This window comes from Erigeron canadensis, chromosome 9, assembly GCF_010389155.1.
Source record: "Erigeron canadensis isolate Cc75 chromosome 9, C_canadensis_v1, whole genome shotgun sequence".
Lineage (NCBI taxonomy): Eukaryota > Viridiplantae > Streptophyta > Magnoliopsida > Asterales > Asteraceae > Erigeron > Erigeron canadensis.
This window is the reverse complement of record NC_057769.1, coordinates 19,312,502-19,336,868: the sequence shown is the minus strand read 5'-3', so window position 1 is coordinate 19,336,868 and position 24,367 is coordinate 19,312,502. Positions and strand designations below refer to the sequence as shown.

Genomic DNA, 24,367 nt, shown 5'->3' with positions numbered 1-24,367 from the left:
ATAATTCATTTTTATATCTTTAGCTGCTTTCCACTTTCCCTAATGTTGGGAACATCTCCCTCTAATGTTGGAAAAATTAAATCATGTCAATGAGAAACTTAAGCCATAAACAAATCTTTCAATGATGGCTTTTTGAATACGTACACCTCTTTCATGTTCCAACTCATACCCAAAACAGCCATACTAATGTCTAGTTTAATCAGACAGTTTCGAACTGAATCAAAGCATAAGCCTACACACTTCCAAGGCACGTCTATTTTCCCAACATTATTTCCAACATTCTTTAAAATCTCATTTTTTTTAATACGTGGTTTCCGACCATAAACCAATTTCAATGGGGAGGAAACACGATAAATTCTTGGCATGATGCGAATTCAAATTATTGCATGTTAAATAATAACATGGCCCCAATCTATATTCATTCATTTGCTCTTAATAATCATTATTGCCAACAATATGGAACATGCTCTCAATCTTACAAAATGAGCAATTAATTACGCAAACTTCATGTTGCGATTTTGATGACCCATTTAGACGATGCATCGATTTAAAACACTAAATGGTCAATATGGACGATGTATAGGCCTACTTACATCTCCTTTACATATGTTCCAACAAATTAAAAAAATTCAATCCGTATCTTTCTTGTCATATACTTTCTTATTTGGAGCAAATGACCTCAATTTAAATAATCACTTTGAAAAATCTTTTCACTTTTCAATACATTTCGCATCATCATTGACCTGGGATGGTCCAATCGGTCATGCCAAGTAATCAAGATATTTAATTTCTATAAACTTTCGTATAGACTAACATATTCTTTGTACAAGCCACATGTATTATCAAATCTTGTTTCTCATGATATATAATTTCTCATGTATTTTCAAAAGAATCAAATAATTTGACACTTCGAATATAATAGTCACATTATTCAATAATACATAAACCATATCTTTTACTAATATAATTGTACATATCATATAATTAATCAATCAAGAGAGTGTCTTATAGATAAATTAGATATTTCATCATTGCAATTCTTAATTATCCAATCGCTAATTATATCAAAATTAACTGAATAATTGGTAAACTGGTTCAAGATGTTTTGATGTATCAAGCATAGGGGACTGATAGAACCCATAAATCAACAAAGATAAGTTACTGATATTTATTGCTGTAAAACCAAAAGATTACAAGATAGTTGACCAATTCGAGATGGGTTAATCTCTATCATTGATAGCACCCAGAAATCAACAAGGATAAATTACTGATATTCATTGCTGGAAACCAAAAGATTACAAGATAGTTGACCCAATTCGAGATGGGTTTATCTCCATACAACCCTATTCGAGATGGCTAGTTCTCCTAGAACAAACAAAGCTTGCTAATTGTAAATAACCAGACTGCACAACAAATGAAAACTAGAATAAATATATAATGTAAATTCTAAGGCAGTTTCTTCTCTTACTTTTCAGCACCCATAACCGACTAAAAACTCCCTGTTAATTCCAGTCTCTTCTATTGGGTTAAATGGGTAAGGTTGGAGCCCATTTAGGTAGGGTTCATATCAATACATCACACCCCAAAAATCGACTTGTCCTCAAGTCGGGTGAATAGCTTCTGAGTTGCTGGTCCATCATTGTTCTCAGTCGGGAGAGAGCTGTAGTTGCTTAGGTTGTCTCAAGAACTTCAACTAGTTTATATCTCAGCACACTAGTTCGAGACTTTCGATCATTGAAAATCAAAATTTATTCTTTACTAAAAATAATATGTATTTAAAATCCCTTAACAAATTAACATTACGTAGGTTAACCAAAGAAAGAACATCAATTATATAGTGTGGATCCTCATTGATGAAAATTATCTTCATAATTACTCCCCTCGTACATATATGAAACATGTCAGCTTAGTATGTGTTTCATTGTTTTATTAACAAACAACTATATATATTTACATATATCAATGTGTTGAAACAGATCCCAAATTCACTTATCCGCTTGTTAATACTTTCATTCATGCATAATGCATTCCTATATAAATCAATCAGGTATAAGAGTTAAAGTAGAACTTTTTACCTGAAGCGCATCTACATTGTCTACTACGTCTGGTCTCTTTTCTCCAATTGGATTTTGAAACTCAACCATGAAACTATCAAACCAAGAAAAACAAATAACATATAATTATAAAAGATTAAGAATAGTTCAGAGTTACCTCGATCATATGTTTATTTTAGGTGCTATGACCTCAATATATTTATGCTCTATCCCAACTAACGAGAATAATTATGTTTCCCTTATGATTTTCTTTGAGATTTTCTCGGATGAAAACTCAATCGATGACCTAAACTCAGATTTGTAGAACAAAAGTGCTAATAACGTGTTGTAAAATTGTAAAATAAAGAACAATAAAGAAAGACAAGAGATATAAAGGAAAATGAAGAAATTCTATTATTCATCTCATAAGAGGCTCATATATTTATAGTACAATTGTAACTTATTCTCCAAGTCGTAATCTTCCAATATGTATAAAAGATCTCCTAAAAGATATGGACATCCATTCCATAAATATTCATAACAGTTCATTTATTTTTGCAGTTTATATATAGAGATATGAGGTATTTTTTTTTATTTTATCATTTTTAATATTTAGTAAAATTTTTATGTTTGTACCTATTTTTTCTTTTACAGGTCTGAAGTGGAATTATCCATGTTAGATGGTGGTTGTTGCTACTCAACTTGTGTTAATAGTTAATATTTTATGATATTTAAATAAAAGATATTATCGATATGTATGTGATGTCTAGAAAAAATTTTAAAAATAGATAAAAATGACAACATCATCATTTTATAACATTTTTATCAATGTTTGTTAAATTACGATAGTATATAAATGTAACATGTCATTAACTATCTCTAATATATAAATATTTCAATAAGTAATATACACATTTAACTTTATATTGTCATTTTACAAAAGATATAACAAATATACATACCACTAATAATTTTCAATACAAAGCAATTTTTATAATAATCAACATGTTTTATTTAAGTAGGTAAGTAACGCCCAATGCCGTCTTTTACGGGTTTTGGGTCCCAATACCTCGACGGTGTATGGGGGAGGTTAAGATGTAGACAGTCTTACTCCTACCACGACGGTGTTGAGAGGCTGCTTTCAGGTTCTATCTAAAGATAAAAAAGGACCTCCGGCCTTGCAAGGGATGAGGATAGAACCCATGACCTCAGTCTCCAGAGGTAAGGGTGTTAACCACTTGATCCAACCTTGCTGCTTTTTTTCAAATGTAGGCAGACCTTATCCATACCTAAGAAGGGAGGCTGCTTACAGTTTCTACCTAAATGGTAGAAAAGACCCTCCAACCTTTGTATGGGATGAGGATTGAACTCATGACCTCTGTTTACAGAGGCCAGGTGTTTATCATTGATCCAACCATGTTGTTTATTAATTATAGAATATGTACAAGAATATATATATATATATATATATAACAAGTAACTTTACTTGACAGTTTTACATCATCATCAAAAATCTACCTAACACATATTTTCCGTACATGATAGCCAATGGCAACAAACCCAATGGTATTTTTCGAAATTTCCATTGACGGAAACTATGTACATCAAACTGTTCCCAAAAGAAGCTGTTTGCAAAGGGAATCATAGCGCTCAAGGGGGACCACCATATTGTTACATATTCTCACCGTTCACCATATTGAAACCGAACACATTTGTCAATCTGGTAACTACGAGCACGGAACTGGAATCGGAGGGAAGGTCGCAAGAGGTGGATTTGAGAGTGAACCATATATACTGAACCACACTAAATATGGTCTACTCGTAATGGCAAACACGGATGGAGAAGAAGTTGTCTCCCAATTTTACATAACTTTTGGACATACTTCGTGACCTCGATGTAAACATGTTGTATTTGGGGAGGTTATGACAAACTCTTTGGAGGTTCTAAAAAAAAATAGAGTCGTTGGCTGGATCTCCTAAAGACCGTCCTACAAAGAAAGTTGTCATTGACCATTGTGGGGTAATGAACGGGAGCGACAAAGAGTATACCGGGGCGTCGTATATGTAGTGAAAATTTCACTTTAATTTCTTTAAATTTTATTTTAACTTTTTTTTATACAATATTTTCTTTCATTACAGTTGGTTGGAACGCACTCATATCTACTCTTGAGCATGAGATGTTGATATTAATCTTTCATATCTATGCTTAACTTGTTATTTTGATGTTTTTACTTTTAAAAACATATATGATTGTTGATATTTATTTTGTTTATAACATAATTACGTATATAAAAGCATTCTAAATGATCATTAATTTTTCAAATCCTACTCATAAGATATAACAAAATAATCCTTAAGTGGACAGACTTAACTTACAAATGGTCGGTCTTTAGTATGTTAAGTCGTAAGACTAAATAACCAATGAACGTCAATTTTTATGTTGAGCCCATCCACTTGAGAACTATTTTTGTTATATCAGATTTAAAAAAATTAATGATCGTTTAGAATGTTTTTATATACATAATTATGTTATAAGCAAAATAAATACCAACAATGATATATGTTATATGCATACATAATTAAAAAATCAAAATTACAAGTTAAATATAGATAAGAAAGATTAATACAAACATCTCATGTTCAAAAGTCGATATGTCTGCATTCTAACCAACTGTAATGGAAGAAAAATTGTATAATAAAAGAAGTTAAAGTAAAATTTTAAAAAATTAAAGTGAAACTTTCACTACTTATACGACGCTCCGGTATACACTTTGTCGCTCTCGTTCATTACCCCACAATGGTCAATGACAACTTTTTTAGTAGGATGGTCAATAGGAGATCCAGCCAACGACTATATTTTATTGAGAATCTCCAAAGAGTTTGTCATAACCTCCCCAAATACAACATGTTTACCATCAATGTCAGGAAGTATGTCAAACGTGATGTAAAATTGGGAGCCAACTTCTTCTCCATCCGTGTTTGCCATTACGAGTAGGCCACATTTAGTGTGGTTCAATATATATGGTTCACTCTCAAATCCACCTCTTGCGACCTTCCCTCCGATTCCGGTTCCGTGCTTGTAGTCACCAGATTGACAAATGTGTCCGGTTTGTATATGGTGAAACGGTGAGAACATGTAACAATATGGTGGCCCCCCTTGAGCGCTATGATTCCCTTTGCAAACTAAAAAAATGTTTAGTGCCTCGTTGGAAACAGTTTGATGTACATAGTTTCCGTCTATAGTTCACTCTCAATAAAGACTTCAAAAAATACAATTAAGTTTGTTGCCATTGAGTACGATGTACGCAAAATATGTATGAGGTAGATGATTTTTGATGATGGTGTAAAGCTTTGAAGTAAAGTGACTTGTTATATATATAAAATATGGGAAAATGATTTATGATGTTAACATCATCTTTGTTGGATGATGTTGTTCTCACAAACTCATTTAAATCAATTTTTACACATGTCAAAAAGCCCCATGATTTTTACGGTTTATGAGAGCAACATCATCTAACCAAGATGATGTTAACATCATCTAAGTTATCCCCATGAAATATATATATATATATGACCCTTATTTTGAGAACCCATTTTTTTTAAGAACTTTGAGAACTATTAAATTATGTATTGGAGTACATGTTTTTTTTGTTCATTTACATGTGAAACGTTATTAAAGTATATGTTGCAGGAGAAAGTTTTTTTCAAAACCTTATATATACACGTTTGTTAACATGTGAACGAAAACGTAAACATATTCATTCACAAGTTTACGATAGGCTATTTTGAAGGTTTTTAAAAAAAGTTTTTTCTACGACATACTTTTTTATATCATTTCACATGTGAATGAAAAAAAAAAACATATGATCCAATTGATAATATGAGAGTTCTTATGGTTCTTGCAAAAAAATTGGTTCTTAAAATATGGAAGGTCTAATATATATATATATATATTAGTTTAGTACCTGCACGTTGCAGCAGCTCTGGTTTGATGCATTTTTTCAAATAAAAGTTCAAGATCAATGATTTCTTGTACATATTTAGCTAAAAATTATGTTTTATGTCACTTAAATTACGTTGTTATATGACATCAGAAACCACATACCCATGAGAATTGTCATAAAACTGCAATAAAATCAGAAATACTTCACTATAAAGATATATATATATATATATATAAAAGATATTTGACATTGGCAAATGTACAAGAACATAATTAATTGTTCTTAAAATTTGCACAAACATACATTTATAAAAATTAAATTTAAATTGAAACTAAAATCCGATGTGCACCTAAAAATATATATAGCTGTTGAAGATATTAATTGATAGCTTTGATCAAGCACATCACAAGGACATAAAAATACATTTCTTTATTATAAATTATTATAGATATAATTTTTTTTTTGACATGTGCGATCGATTATAGATATAAAATAAAGGTAAACAAAATAAGTAAAGTCTGAAACTAAAGAAAGCATAGAAAATGTATTTAATATGACGAGAGCAAGTATCCGTGTGTCGCGGTTGTGAGATGGTGGGTGAAATAAGTCATAGAGTGTGATAGCCAAATGTCTTAACCGTACGGGCTCCGCCCTCGGATTTAAAAATCCGTCGAAAGTATATCAAATAATATCTTTAATGAAAGAGCATGAAATTTTAAGAATACCCATATAATTTTTATAATTTATCGATGTACGGTTTTTGAGTTAAAAGATTTTGAATGAATTGGAGGAATAAATGATTTATGAAGAAGAGAGAAAAAAAATGATTAGTTAAAATTTAAGGAGAGGCCAATGGTAATATAGTTATTTTAGGTAAATATTGAATAGATAAGGGGTATTTTAGGAAAGTTAATGTTGAAACTAAAATGTTAGACAAGAGGAATCTGTTTTATAATATAATATAGATATAGATATAGATAATGTTTAAATTTTTAAAGAAGTTACGGCAGGAAAGTGGCTACATGATGTTGTAGGGAATATATCCCTTTATATATCACTCAATATATTAAAAATACGTATTGAAAAATAACAGGCAGTTATAGAAATATATTATCAAAAACATATTTATTCTATAACAGTTTTATCATTATTTTTTTTGATAAAAATTTAAATATATTTTATGTGAAAAAAGAATTACGGAGTATTATAGTGTAAAAAAAATGGAAAAATATGGTATTATAATTAATTATATGTTGGATATATTCTTAAAAATAAACAATAGTTAAATCAAACTAAAACAAAAAACTAACATTGTCTTTAGATAGATAATATAGTGTGCAATTTTTTAATCCAAAAGCAAATATATTATATTTGTATTAGTAATGCTTAACAATATTATATTTGTATTAGAAACATATTATATTTTCTAAACATTCATACATATAAACTATTGCATCAAGATTTAGATATATCATAATATTTGTCATATTAATTATTTAGAATGTGGGTTAAAAAATAATTTCAAATCGATACATATGTGTAATTTCAAATGAATATTCAATATTATGACCTTCTTATAAATTGTTCACACGAACACATACAACAAACAAAATATAGGTATAAGACAAACGGTAAAATTTGGAAAATAATCAATCTTACGAGTTACGAATTTACGATGGTCATTTGGAGTTCATGGACTTAAACAAATGGTTGCAAACATAAGCCTAGTTCAAACTTGAAAGCCTTAAACCAAGGCCCGCTTGTGCGCTTGTTTCCACGACCACAGGTATAAGACAAACGGTAAAATAGAGAAGCATTGGAGCTTGTCGTACTTTTAGTTCTAGACTAGTTTAACACATTGTGACCTATCCAGTTTGTTGTGAGATACAGTTAAAGACGATGAAAGAAAGGTAAAGCAGCTAGTAACAAGTGATGTTAAAAGGTGAACGTTCAGTTTGGTGACAAAAGTTTAACGTCGGCTCTTGAGAGGTAGATTGGGTGTAGAAATTTGAAGAGGAGATTTATAAAAGATGAGCTTTGTAGATATTTTAAGAATAGAATCAAGTTCAAGTGTTCAACCAGCCGAATATTCTCATGACTGGGCAGAACTAATTCACAAGTAAAAGGCTAAACAGGTATTAATCAATGTTATGCTCCTTGACAGTTTAAATACATCTATACATATATTAGACCACATATGCCACAATGAATCTAAATTGATCAACTTGTACCTTCTACACCCCCTACCCCATTCCACCCCACACCTCTCTCTTCACGTACATTTCGACGCTTGAGTAATACGATCAGGAACTACTTCCATAATCAAGTGTCAACTCTACCGACAAGTACTATGCTTCAATCACCCCATTTATCTTCATGAAACACACACAAAATCATTAAAGCAGCACACATGCACATATATAGAACTATCTAGACTGGACTATGAGGTCATTTTCATATGTTTCCATGGTGGGACCAGGAGGAGACAATGGCGGCACAGCTACTTGGTCAAATTCAGTAGCTTCCAAAGCCTTCCTAACTGTTGCATGGGACTGGTTCTCTGACTTTTTCCCTATCTTTCTCGGAGGTTGTGAGTGGGATCCACTAGCCCTTGAAGAGTTGCTACTCTCAATGGAAGCTAAAAATTTGTCCCTTGAGAGAGTTGCAGGTGCTTTAGCGATCACAGAGTTAAACACACCTGACTCCTTCAAACCCTCAATGATAACCTGTATCAAAGCACATAATAACAGTAAGATCTTAATCCCAATAGTCAAAATGTCTTGGCCTTAAATATGAAACAAAGCATGTCCAATGTCAAGTGATAGAATATGAATGCAAACTTTTTGGTGATAACGACTAAAGTTGAAGAACAGTTATGATGGATCAAGAATTGGAGCTAAAAGGTCAATTAGTGTATAAATATTTAGAATACAAATACCTTCTTTCATCCCAAAATTGTATCGTTTGACTGATATAATTGTAGCAATTGTTTGATTTAAAGATGTGTCTGAAATTCTTACCGACGGAGCATATATGCGAGTTAATATGCCTTTCCTCAGTAGTTTCAAGTTTACTGTTTTGTCAGTCCACACCACGTGTTCACGATACCTGGTTAAGTCACAAGCAGAATTAAATCAATGTTACAGTCTCTCTGTCAATTTTACAATGAGCAAAGATATTGTGTTGGGTGTTCTTGAAACATTATTTTGTAAAACTCTAAAAAAATTATTTTCAAGGCATCAGAATGACTCAACATAAAATAATTAATCTTTCTATAAAGATCGACTTCTTAATTAGAATCATTTTGGAAATGCATTGAGATACACTTTGAGAAACTTCCAAACCCTTCGACCCATTTCCTTCTTTGACCCATCAGTGATATCTTAAATTAACCATTCATAAGTAACCGAGTCAAAATTCCCACCTACAGTGACCAATTGGCCATACTTATATAAGGGAATCCAAAAGAAATAAAAGATAGAAAGAAATGTAAGAAGAATCACAGCTATTTTATGTAATTAAGAAGTTTGGTCATTTGATAGTTTACCAGTTCAGCTTTTCTTCTTCTGTGGAGGTTGACGCAACTATAAATGCCTGAATCATGTGAATAATATGCTCATTAGAGTTCCTCAAAATTTTAAGAACGGAGGTGAAGCATAAAACACAAACATATAAACTACAATTTGTTGCATATAACTTAGAAAAAACAAAGGAACTTACTGCTCTATCAAACTCCAACATAAAGCATCTTTTGACATCGTCTTTAGTAGGCTTGCAGCCACATCTATCTCGTCTTGAAGTCAAGTCCGAGAATTTGGCATATGTGTAATGTAGAACAGCAGCCTCTTCCAGTTTTATCTCCCTGGGGGTGATCACAATGAAGAATTGTTACACAACACTGGTAGAGTAATCGCTTAAATCATGTTAGTGAAAGTTTGGTATTTCGTTTCGGACCTGATTATCTTATAACCTAAGTCACAATAGCTACACGTGGACATGGTTTTCATGTTTGGATAAGCCGACTCTGCTTCCGATTCTAATTATTTTAGGGTAAATGATTTGTTTTCAATAATGAGTTATAATACCAGCTACAACAAAACGTATCTAAAGATAAACGAAATGTACCTGTTTACTCCTTAGTTAAACTTATTTTCACTTTCATTTCAGAAAATGTCTCTGTTTTTATCTGTAATAATGTCCTTTTTGGCTCTTTCACATATTTTTAAAACCTTACAAAATCAGAATTCATCGAAACATATAGTATCTGATTAACAAAACTATATAATGAAAAAGAAGCCCATTTAATACACCAGCCTACCTGATTCTGATTATTAAATATCATACAATCACTTTATACGCAAATCCGCACACTATCAGCTAATACTCCAAAGGTTATAAAGGTTAAAAAAAAAATAGCGACTAGAATCGACATACTTTGGAGTTTTCATGTAATTGTGCCATCTGTGAGCACCATTAGGCCGTAGATGATCCTGAATCCGAGCAACTGATTTCCCATTCCCATAAGTCAAAAAATAGTTGGGGTTCCCACGAGTAGATTCTTTGTACATACCAAAATAAGTGTCCTTTGGGAGGTGGTCATAATTTCGTTTAAACATTGAAACCTAATCAAATAAATACAACAAATATTTTAGAGAAGGATTCATTTTAAGTTCAACTATATGCTAACTATCAGAATAGTACTGAAAGAAAAGAACTCAGAATGAATATCTTGTTTACCTTAACCGATTACATGTAGGAAAAAGAAAAGTAACACGTAGCTGGTTAAGTCAAAACCATTATAGAATGAGACATACCTCTAGAAAAGGATCTGTGATGTCATCACGCTCGACACTACTCTCCTGTACAGAGGTAGCAAAAGTATTTCCTATGTCAGCTACTAATATACAAGTGAAAAGTGAATACCATGTCGAACATTTGTATTTGTCAGGGTTTTTCAACCATAACAGTTTCATAACTTGTGCAATTATTCCAGATTTTCAAACTTCAGAGCAGTTATTTACATCCATTGAATTCATCAGAATTCTAAGATAACTTACATAATTCGGAAACACGACCATATCCACATCACTGGGAATATCACGAAGTATCTGCCTTAAAGAATACTCCCCAGCACCAGCTGGGTGCATTAATTCGTCTGTGTCGAGATGAAGTATCCAGTCCATGCCTGCTTTCTACCAATTTCAAAAGCAAAGATGTCATGGACAAGCAGTAGACAAGGGGCCAAACAGGTAAAACAAAATAGCTTATAAGGAAAGAGATAAACGGTTTGAAGGTCCCTGATCCGAACCCTACCTAAATGGGCCCCAACCTTACCGATTTAACCCAATAGAAGAGGCTGGAATTAACAGGGAGTTTTTAGTCGGTTATGGGTGCTGAAAAGTAGGAGAAGAAACTGCCTTAGAATTTACACTATATTTATTCTAGTTTTCATTTGTTGTGCAGTCTGGTTATTTACAATTAGCCAACTTTGTTGGTCCTATGAGAACTACACATCTCGAATAGGGTGGTATGGAGATTAACCCATCACGAATTGGGTCAACTATCTTGTAATCTTTTGGTTTTCCAGCAATATATATCAGTAATTTATCCTTGTGATTTCAGGGTTCTATCAATGGTTCCGTTGCCAGGACATTACGAGATGGTTAACACCCGGAAAAGTGAAGAAGAAGAAGAAGAAGAAGAAGAAGAAGAAGAAGAAGAAGAAGAAGAGGATTCAGAGGCTATTACATGGGCAATGATTGAAGGCACATTAAAGTCCATGATGGCATTGTTGGAGAAAATTGCAAAAATACATGCTCAGAGGCATGGAACACCCTCTATTCAGGTCCAGTCAAGTCTAGTAACTGATCCTATCACATTTATTAACCTTGCAGGATCAGAACTGAAGATGAAGATCTGGTCAAAGGGACCTTACCAACTGCTCCACCCGTCTCTGCCTCCGCACCACAACCTGCTTCTGCCATACCACTACCAACTGTTATCAAATCGCCACCACCCTACACCGGTACCTACATTCCTCCTCGCCTCACTGCAACCTCAAACGATTCATTCCCATCCCCAAAAACCAATGGGCCATGCTTACTTTCTGATGAAAAAGATGTTATATGGGCTCAACATGTAAATCAAGTTCAAATAGGGAGTGTGCTGAGATATAAACTAGTTGAAGTTCTTGGGACAACCTAAGCAACTACAGCTCTCTCCCGACTGAGAACAATGATGGACCAGCAACTCAGAAGCTATTCACCCGACTTGAGGACAAGTCGATTTTTGGGGTGTGATGTATTGATATGAACCCTACCTAAATGGGCTCCAACCTTACCCATTTAACCCAATAGAAGAGACTGGAATTAACAGGGAGTTTTTAGTCGGTTATGGGTGCTGAAAAGTAGGAGAAGAAACTGCCTTAGAATTTACATTATATATTTATTCTAGTTTTCATTTGTTGTGCAGTCTGGTTATTTACAATTAGCAAGCTTTGTTTGTTCTAGGAGAACTAGCCATCTCGAATAGGGTTGTATGGAGATAAACCCATCTCGAATTGGGTCAACTATCTTGTAATCTTTTGGTTTCCAGCAATAAATATCAGTAACTTATCCTTGTTGATTTCTGGGTGCTATCAATGATAGAGATTAACCCATCTCGAATTGGGTCAACTATCTTGTAATCTTTTGGTTTTACAGCAATAAATATCAGTAACTTATCCTTGTTGATTTATGGGTTCTATCAGTCCCCTATGCTCGATACATCAAAACATCCTGAACCTTTTAGTCAAAGATTTAAAGCTACTAAATATATACAACTTATGTAATCATATAGTCATATATAGCACACCAACTACTTCAGAAATATTAAAAGTTCTGGTCAAAAAGTGTTTCAGGTCACAACCCAATAGGACCCGTTTGGACCTTTAAAAAATTGCGTATAGTGACCAAACCCCATCACCCATTATGCCAACTCTAAGCAATAGCAACATAGAATGATGACTTGCTTGGTATACAAAAAAATTAACACACATACCCTAGCCATGACGATAGCCATCTCCATGTTGAGTGATTGCTTTACAAAAAGCTCATAATTACATGGTTTATAGAAGAAACTTGACAGCCACGTCTCATTCCAGATCCGACTTTAATGCCAAAAGGAATACAAAATTTAGATGTCAAACAAATAAAGTAAAGCTGACAACTATAGTGTTTTAAAATTAAAATAACTCCTTTTATCAATAGGTAAAAAAACACCAACCTGTTGGCTTGTTGCTCTTCTAGTTCTTTTGTTCTATAAATGACTTTGACACCCTGAATACAAACATCAATTTCATTTAGCATTTATATATTTTCAAAATATAACAGTACATTTTACAATATACACTATGAAATCGCCATTCCTGTAAAAAGTTATTCTACAAAAGAAGCCGGAAATTGAAACGTACAGGAATGGATTCAAGAACTTTTGATACATCAGGAGAGGCAGCTTTTCCCTCAACAAATAGAAAGAAGGTTCCAACCCCGAGTACTTTATGATAGAACATCCATGGCAAGATCTGTTCCAAGCCAGCAGATGTACTAGTGGTGATACATATCTGGCCACATACAAAATGTCGTTAGAACAGGTCATAGTGAAGAAAAAAGAATCATATAATTTAGAAAAGAAATCAAATATGAATTATAGAAGTCTGGAAATTGCGGAATCAATAAAGTCCAGAACTGAAAATTTTAGCCTCAGACCAACTTTTCACAACGGAAGTGAGCAATTGGCGTTGTCAATTAAGTTTGTTTATCATTCATCGTTTTAGTTTAGAAAGTAAATACTCTTACTTTAGTAATTAATTTTAGCTGGCACATATTTTGCAGAAAATGAAACGTGGTCGCTTATGATACCAGTAGTAGATAGAAACACAAAAATAAACTCTCACTCTAGAGTTTGAAGAAACCTCAATAAGTAAGAGTGCATCTGTTAGATGGCAAGGTAACAGATGTCAGTCTCGCATTTCTCATATAATGGTAGCTTTATGAACTCTAGAAATGAATATAAGGCAACCTTGTCTTTATGTATCTTTAACGAGATGGGTAAGCAAGCCTAATGAAACATAAACGTAGGTAAAACTAGGCACACATATATGCATGAACATCGTATTCAACTACAAATCTGATTTTTATACACATGACACTACCTAGCACCAGGACTACGTGGAAAACTGAGAACATGTAATCATACTACATGGTTTATGGTTTCAATAAATTAATGCAAGTGCATATAAAAAAATAAAAATATATGCAATAAGAATTTCGTCAAGCTACATGAAATTGAAAAGTAACATCAAGACGACAACAGACCGTTTTAGTTGTTAGCTTAAGAACCTGTTGACTCAGCTTCTGGTCCACATAGCTAAATCAAAACTACAGAAACAAGAAATCAAAGCTACATATACAAATAGGGAAAATGCTGTGTCATCCAAAGTACGATGCTCTAAAGTTTTTTCTATCTAAAATGTCTCACTGGCCCAATGTAGTCTCTACACCCCTAATTTGTACAAACCTAAAAGTAAAATAAGCGAGTGAAACAAAAAAAGGTAAGGTTTTCCATTTGGGACACATCAGAAAGTAAGTTCATCATATATTACTTACTTCCCGCTTGTCGAAAATGAAAAAAACTTACCTTTGTTTTTTGGTTTACTCGCCTTTCGCAACTCCATGGGGTGGTATTTAAAGATATGTTGCTTATTGCTTGGGCCTGATTCTTGGAGAAGGGTTATTTGGGTCCAAAGGACCACAGCGTTCAAATTTCTATGTCGATCAAACCTTTTGCTAGAAGTTCATATATTACTTATGCAGTTATACCCCGAACCATCACCAAATGGTCTAGTGGCAAGGAGGCTTGTTTCATCACAAGAGGTCAAGTTCGAGTCCTACCCTAGACATACTTGGGGTGGCCAAACAAATATTTAATTTACACCTATGGTAGGCCTGAATGTGTTTTTCTCTCCAGATATCTGGATGATAGGACTTTTCTTATCGAGGGGTTTAAATTGTAGATCTAGTCTGTGGCGAGGCCCTCTGGCATAGAACCGGTTAAGACAATATATGTTAGACCTCCTGATATTCACGAGTAATTCACACCTTTAAAAAAAAAAACTTAGACCCACACACACACACACACACATATATATGTATATTCATGTCCTATACGGTTTCTCTATCGGGATTTGTCCGATACTGGGTCTGTTATCCAACATTTTTGGTTCCTCTAACCCCAGATCCAGTTACTTAAAAGCCACTAGCTTCACTTACAATACACAACTTAAACTATATTACATTTCTTAAACACAAATACAAATCAACGTAAACATATATATACATATATATATATATAGAATAGATTAATAGTAATACCTTAGGTTTAAGATCAGAATGAAACTGAAATTTCCAATCATTATAATACGGAAAAGAGGGAGAAGCCGATTGTCCTAACGAAAGACAATCCGACTTCGAGGCGCGACGATCAACAACCGTCGGGAGCGGCGACGAGTCCATTCCGGGGAACTTATGAGCGTTGTGTTGAGGCGACCAATTAGAGATCGGATCTTCGATATCAACGACACCTCCGCCACGCCATTGGAGAGCGAAAGCGAAAGCTGCGAGTGTGATTGGAAGGAGAGTTAATAGAAGGATTAGCCTTGAAGTGAAGGAATGGTTGGTGGTTGTTAATTGTGTGGTTGTTTGTGATGGTTTTAGACCTCCTGCCATTTTGAGAAATGATTTTTGGTCGATCAATGTGTTTCAGTAGAGAGAAAGAGAGAGTGATGGGGAGATGAGTTAGGATTCACTTTTTTATTTGAGACACTGTTCGTGTTTTGTTTGACACATGACAAGCAAATTGACCAAAGGTTTTCTTACTTTTATAGTTTTGTAATTTTATTTTATCTATACTACTATATATAAAACAAATTGTTTTTTCCTTTTAAGTAATTAAGAAACTAAAATAACTATATTACCCTTTTTATTTATTCACTAATTTAAACATCTTTACCTATATACCTATAATACCCTTAATAAAATAAACTACAACATAGATTCTCCAATCCTTAAATAACCATATTAACCCTTACCGCCGCACATCATCGCCACAATTGTCGCAGCCACCCCTTTGTCGTTACCACCATCACCGCTGCATCGCGCGAGCACCCTGTCTCTTTATTTTTAAATTTATATGTCATTCACAATATTATTACTCCCCAATGTTAATTACAAAAAGCTACAAGGAGGATAAGTAATAGAATCATTTTTTAATTTACTTCTATACCATAAGAATCTTAAGGCTTTTACATCCAAGAAGACTTTTTCGCTACAAAAACTAGTATTTTCGAAAATCCTTTGGTTCCTTGCCTTCCATATACACCAACATGCGACAAATATAATTCCTTTGAAGATAATCATTTTCTTCTTACTCAAGCCAACTGATTTGTGTATCTCTATCAATTCACTAACAGAGAAAAAAATCAAATTCCCCACTTTGCACCATGTCCCTACTCGATCCCATATAACCATTGAACATGGGCAGTAACAAATTAAATACTCTATTGTTTCGTCCCATATCTCACACAGGCCACATAAAGTCGAACCAAAATAACAATTACGTACCTTTAATGTCGTATAAGTAGGAACCCGATCCATAGTAGCTCTCCATACAAAAATATTACACTTTTTTTAAACTCTAGATGCCCATTTGAATATAAATCTTCCAGAATAATCCGCGTTGCTTCAGAGGAATTTCTTGACACTTTTAACCGAGAACGTATTGTTTGGGTCACCTAGCCAAACCTAGTCATGAAGAGACGGAGCCAGGATTTCTAATTGGCCGAGGCCGATGATGATTAATACGTTATGTAAGCGGATGTCGAACCATTCTTCTTATCGGTCCACGGGTCAGTCGGACCGGATTAAAGAACCAGATAATGTCACAAATATAATAACAATATTACTACAAAAACAATATTATAAAGTATGAAAACATATTTGGTTATATTTAGACCATTTGAACACTAGAGAGGATGAATGAAAGTACGAAAACTACATGTTTCATTTATGAATAATAAATTTTTGTTTTTCTATCTTATACAGTGAAATTATAATCGTATTAATGATATTTGTTTCTTACAATCTGATATCATCATTATATTATATTATAATAATAGAGTACTAATCACTAAACTTAAACTAAGAAATCTTTAAAATAACTAAACAAAAAGATCATTAATTATACCCCAAACTGTTGGTTAAATGTGACATAATTTTCATAAGGAAAAAGTTACGGATTTTGTATTATACATCAACTATAATCTAAACATATATGAAATACTGCGTCATCATTAGAGAAAATAAAAAACATAATAAACTGTAGAATAAATGATTAATTACTCTCAAAAATTCATGCTATATATTTTGCTAATAGATAAATTCAATTGAATAATGCTTCACATACAAGAAACATGATGGTATATTCACATGAATTTATCAAAGCATCAGACATAAATTATAATAAGTTATATACATGTTAACAAAGGATGATTAAATGTCGAACCTCACATCTCCGCCACTTATATTTTATTTTTCTAATTGAGATTGATACTAAGTTACTAACTGATGAAAGCGGTTTATGTTAATGGACTTAGGTTAGCATGGCCCATATATAATATTCACTAGAAGAAAGATTTTGGGCTATTAAAAATCAGATTTATTGGGCTAGTTGGCAGGGAGCAAGCACCCCCAGCCCCCTAGTCCCTCCACCTCAGCTAAGTCGTCCTTTGCATCGTTTAAGCTTACCGTAACCATTAAATCGCAGAAGGACAACCACTCTTGCATTACCTCAGGTGACATAGGTGTCGAGTACCAAATAGAGTTGCCAATAAATCTCTTCGTGTCCATGAAGTACCGATCTTTAACCATACACTTTTTATCATCTTCCAAATTGAAAATTAGGGGGAACTATCTTTCAAACAAGAATTATTAACCCATGGGTCTAGCCAAAATCGTATTCTGTCACCTTTCCCACATATTCCTTTTAAGTTAGTACCTCCCACTTTAATTCTATCAACCTTCCTAACTATGGGCTTCCAAAACACCCGTCAAGGAGTTTTTTGCTGGGACCGATTTCCAACCCCTCCCAATACCATGTAATGCGTCGATTACCTTTCTCCATGGAGCATTGTCTTCGTGTCTATACCTCCAGATCCACTTTGAAAGTAAAGCGACGTTCGAAACCTTCAATCTAGTAATTCCCACCCCAGCTTTTTTTTATAGGAGAAGCAATACGGTCCCAAGAAACCCAATTGATTTTCTTTTCTTCGTGTGAACCACAAAAAAAAATCGTCTAATAGTAGATTCAAGACCGTCAATAACCACAAAAAGTGAAAAGTAATAAGTGGGAAGGCTCTCTAAAACAGCTTTTATGAGTGTAACTCTACCACCAATTGAGAGAGAATTTGCCTTCGACCTCGCCAATTGATGAGTGATTTATTTGTGACTTTTTCCCCATTCGTTTGACACGTTTTTGAGGTATAAATGGATAGTTAGTGTGGACTTTAAGGTACTTAATGGAATTAGGTTTGTGAACAGGTTTGATTTGAGAGATGAGTGATCAAGAGAGTAGAAATGAGCTTAGGCAAACTAAGGATGAAGTTCGGGGGATACATGTATGAAGAATATGAGCTTAGAACAAGAAAACGCATGCGGAATGGAGCTGCCAGGGCCGCTGGGACACACCCAGGGCCGCTGGATCGTACAGGAAACACAGCCAGCGCCGCTGGAGCCTTCAGGTGTATACCCAGCGCCGCTGAGACTAGGACGGCAGAATTAGGGTTTTTCGTGTTTTGCCTATAAATACCCCACTATAAACCCTAAAAGAAAAAAAACAGAGCACATAGGTCGAAAGTGACGGCTAGGAATCGAGAATTTGGACTTCTCAGGCACTCCAGAGCAGATCTAACATCATCAGACGCTTGGGAACCCAACCTTGTGATTTGTAATCACCCGGTTTACATTCTTTCTCTCTTTCCATTATCTCTAGATTTTTATGTTATTTTTCATCAGATTGTTTATGGCTACTCAGCCTATGAGTAGCTAATTTACTAGACATTCATTTGGACGTGATGTAAACATGACTTCATTGTTGATTATGGTTGATTGTTGAACAGTTTCTATGCTAAATCGCAGATCCATATTTATTTGAATCTGATTTATTATTAATTTTCATATACAAATTGATTTTAATTGATTTGGTTGAGTCGACTTGGTACCGATGCTCTAGGGTCATTTTAATTTGTTTGCGAAACATTGGTCGGTTTTTAATCAGTGTAATCATTTGATCTATAACTGTACATTTGATTACAACAACAACAACAACAAGGTACCCAATCCCGACATAAGCCGGACTATGGGGGAGTTATGATGTAGACAAACCTTACCCCTACTCAAAGGTAGAGAGGCTGCTTCCAGATCCACCGGAGTGGAAGGGACCTCCGGCCCAAAAGTAAAAAATAGGGTTAGATCCACCGGAGTGGAAGCCTTAACCGGATAGGGATAATCTCGATCTCAAACTCTCAATCTCAATCACAATCCCACTCTTCGGATCACAAATTCAGATCTTAGATCTAGAAAGTTTTTACCGTTAGGGAGAGGGAGAGGTTAGAGAGAGAGAGAAGAGAGACTGATGTGATTTTGATTGAGAATTAATAATTGGTTCAAACGAATAGCGTTTAGTTAGGTTAATCTAGCTGATATGGCGAACGAAAACCGGATCCAGGTGGTTAGGGTAATCAGTGTCTTTAAACTTTAACAAGAATTAAGACTTACATAAAAGATTTCAGTCATAGTTACAGGCTCAGTTTTTAAAGCTCAGTGAGCGACCTTAACAGGAACTCATAGAAGTGTCTGACCAGCCGAAAGGCAGTCAGGCTAATAATTCAATTGAATCTAACTAGAATCTGAATGTGAAAAGAGTCGTTCAACAACTTCAACTATAACCACTTTTAAGCATGTCAATCAAAGCCAAACGAATGTAAGTTTTTACATTTATTATTGTCTTTAATTTCATATGCAATTAGTAAACTAGGAAACCCCCAAAAAGAAAACTGTAATTTTAATTTTAAGTATTTTAACCTCCTTAGTTTAAGTTCCCTGAAAATGAACCTGGACTTACCTAGACTATACTATTACTAAACAGGGTACACTGCTTTTAGTTGCGTTATAAGATAGATTAGGTAAAACCTTGAATTATAAATTTAAAACTTAGGTAGTTTAATAAAAACGCACATCACCAATCTCGATTCGAATATATCAAACAAAAACTCCCAACTAGACTATTGCCCATCGACCACTCCCCCACAAACGTACAATCATCGGCATATAATAAGTGTTGCCTCCAATCCGAAGACCAAGATATGTGAATGGTAACGTACCTTCCTTGCACTTGAATAACTCGGCTGCTCTACACACTTCGTGATTATCCACCCTGACACCATATAGATTTGATTTTCCCAAATTGATCTTTAAACCTGAGCCGAGGAAAAAAAAACTCGAAGAACTCTTGCTACCTTGTATATATTGCCATCGACCACTTCCCCGCAAACGTACAATCATCGGCATATAATAAGTGTAAAATAGTAGGACCATTATTAAGGAGTTTTAACCCCGTAAGGGACTAAGGGTGATGTCAGAATTTTTTTTTTTTTTTAACTACATATCTATACTCTTATACTATATAATTGAAAAAAATAGCCCCATGTTTATAGTTACACAGAGAAATGACTAAAATACTCTTAATGAGTATATAACACTATCAGCCCCTTTTCTTATAAAATATCCACATTAATCATTTACATTAATTATTTTTACATCAATTATCTAACATCACTCGACACCGCCATTACCACCAACAACCGTCCCCCACCACCACACTGTTGCCTCCACGAAAACCACCGCATTGTGTGGGTAACGTGCTAGTATAATATTAATGCAAATGGAGTTATGATGTAACGCCCCAAAAATTTAAAATACTTCTATTATATTTATTTAAAACTTTAAATGAACATTTTAAAACAATATGTAAACTTTTAAAACATAGATTACCTCAAAAATGTTATATTTAATATATACGTCAAAATGACTCAATTTTAATTGTTTATGGGCGTAAGTGAGTACCAAAAACACAAGTATAAGAGATCACTAACCCATGATCACGAGTAACTTCTGAATCATTACTACCTCCACCACAACTTCTTCATAACAAGATCTCTAATCAATACTCTTCTTACAAGATATTCTAAGTCACCTATAAAAATGGGAAACAACTAAACAGTAAGCGATTGCTTAGTGAGTATATCTACATGCATACATACATATCATGGCCACAACATAACACAATCCATTAGGTACGTTAATGCCAACCGGGTCTTACATAACGCCCTAACCATCATATCTAATATGGATCCATATTACACCATCAAGCTCATGAGTCGTCACCCAAGACTTGTGGTCTCACACATTTATAGGTGTCCTTAGTCATTAATTATCCATATCAATATGTATACATTTACTTTATATAAGTTTCTCACTTGTTTTATAAAATATAAAATATATGAATAATAATAGTTTTATTGTCATAATAATTATTATCATTGTTATTTAACATACGGGTGTTACATATGAATAGTGATTCGCCGCAGTGGGTTTGACACACTCCCACTGCGCCGCAGTGGGAAGAAAATCATTCTTGGCCGTGGATTGCCACTGCGCCGCAGTAGGCAAAACCACCCCCACTGCGCCGCAGTGAGCAACAGTTCAGCAACCCTAAAACCATTTTAACACTTAAACCAAATTTCAACCTTCTCATAACAACATGAACTTCACAAACTACATTCCAGAAGTTACTAACAACATTATAGACACATTTCAAACACAGTTACAACATAACTTGTTTCAAATCCCAAAGAAATACATCAAATGGGTCATTTACCCATTTTGACATAATTTTCGCCCAAAACTCAATTTACAACCTTCTCAAAAGACTTTCACTTGACCATTTGCACAACTTTAACAGAAGCAAGACCATCAAGACAAAATGTATCAAGAGCCAAAGGGAGAGGGACCTCTAAGCCTCTAAAACCAAAGATTGTTATTCTTCCACGAATGACCTAAATACCTGAAGTCTTGCAAAAACTTCACTTCAAACTCTAGATCAACACTTTCCAATCGTCAATACTAGTTCCTTCTTCCGGAACTACCTATAAAAGGGTAAACAACTATAAATATAAGCAAAGGCTTAGTGAATATACTTGCATACATTTACGAATACGAAAGAGGGCAAAGTACAAGGACTTTTACATATAAACTATGACATCGTCATGTCACATTTACATATTCACCTTGCACACTAATAACACATATATTGATCCATATAAGCTAAACAATCATATCTATCGGGATTCTTAGGCCCCGGAGGTTCTTAGGCCTCGTGTCATATCAACTATCGGGATTTTTAGGCCCCGGAGGTCTTAGGCCTCGTGTCATATCAACTATCGGGATTCTTAGGCCCCGGAGGTTCTTAGGCCTCGTATCATATCAACTATCAGGATTCTTAGGCCCTGGAGGTTCTTAGGCCTCATGAACACAATGCCCCACATGGGCTTATGCCACATCAATTACCACACATGGATTTACAAACTTCAACATGAAATGGTCAAAACCACCATGGACAAAAGGCTTCAACATGATGTGGTCAATTGATCGAACATAAACATAAAGGTATGCAAATATACTCACCTCCTCCGCAACAAGGACAACGCTAAAACGAATAAGCACAAGCAAGCTTGAACCTATGATCATATCGTAAAATGCATAAGCTTACTCAATTTATCACATTGAACTCATTTATTTCAAAATCGAACACATCATATAACTCTATGACATCTAGGTTAACTAAGGAAATTGGGGATAAATTAATCATCACTCATATTCTAGCAAAAACCCCCAATTTGGTTCATCCATGAACCCTAATTTCAAAAGAAAGATAAAAACTAAATTAAGGGAATTCAATACCTCAAGATTTAATGAGCTAATTCAAGACTTAAATTGAAAATCCTCCTTTCCCCCTCTTCTTTGAAATTTTCGGCCACCACCACTCAAAACCCACAAACCCTAGCTTTTCAATTTCTTGACTGAAGATTATATGATGGTGGTGTTTAGTATAATGATTTCCCTTTTTGAATTTGAGAGAATTAGGCTTTTGATTTTGAAAGAAAGGAATGGAATTGCATGAGGAAAAGAAGAAGAGTTTAATGGAAATATGAGTAAGGAAAAATGTATGTGGCTGGCACTCTCTATGGGTGCCACGACCCACCTCCAAATTTGTGGGTATTTTACCCGCTATTTGTTAAAGTTCCAACTAAATTAACCCCATATCCAAAAATAAAATACTATGAAATTAATTTAATATCAAAACTATGAAAAGGGGTTAATTTCTTTTACCTTAAAATCTTTGGGGTGTTACAAGTTACTATACGTTCACGGTACATCTCAAACTATTATTTGGATTTTGCGGTATCGCATTCCGTTCAGATTTTCAATTACGGGTTAGTTATTGGTTTTTTGCACTTTTTTTCCTTTGGGTTTCCAACTAATATATTACAACTTTTTTATGTCTATGTCCCGTACCATTATGTAACTTATGAATAGTAACTCTCTTGCGTAGCGAGGTGCGATTCGTCCACGTTACATCACATACCACTAGGATTTTGTCACATCGCATAACGTTCGGGTTTTCAACTACGGGTTACTTATTAGTTTTTTGTACAATTTCTCCTTTGGATTTCCAACCAATATATTACATCCCGTACCATTGTATACCACTATTCGAATTTTTACACACTATTCTCCTTTGATGTTTTCAACTTATATATTGAAACTTTCATTCAATATTTTTTCTTTTATTTTTTATCTTTGGTTTATTTCACATATTAAATATATGTATTCGTTACTATAAACTTTTAGAAGCATTTGTGGTATTGACTTTAGATATCTATTTCATATGTCAGAGTTTTTAGCTAACATATATAATGAAATATCATTGATACAAAATGTAATCACAATAATTGAAATCTCACAACGCACGAAGAAGCTAATGTGATTCTGCATTTAAAATAAACATATATTTAACAAACCTATTAATGACATAATGCTTTTTATTAAGTAGTTGAATGTTTAACTCAAGTACCCTAAAATAACGTTATTTTTTCAACACAACAGATGAAACCCTACAACGCGGGCCGAAAATTACTAGTTTCGCTTTACATTAAAATCTTTATAAATTAATTAATAC

General features: G+C 34.0%; 1 protein-coding gene across 1 annotated transcript; it reads right to left on the bottom strand.

The window, feature by feature from the left end:
• Positions 1-8,069: 8,069 nt before the first annotated feature.
• Positions 8,070-15,851, bottom strand: LOC122582437 (glycosyltransferase-like KOBITO 1). The gene is made up of 11 exons (XM_043754826.1): positions 15,388-15,851; positions 13,428-13,577; positions 13,241-13,293; positions 13,016-13,124; positions 11,035-11,169; positions 10,792-10,836; positions 10,412-10,599; positions 9,698-9,839; positions 9,525-9,571; positions 8,998-9,085; positions 8,070-8,703 (listed from the first exon to the last, which is right to left on the bottom strand). Exons 1-11 carry the CDS (start codon positions 15,739-15,741, stop codon positions 8,404-8,406), a joined length of 1,611 nt encoding a protein of 536 aa, XP_043610761.1. The 5' UTR covers positions 15,742-15,851; the 3' UTR covers positions 8,070-8,403.
• Between the last annotated feature and the right edge of the window lie 8,516 nt (positions 15,852-24,367).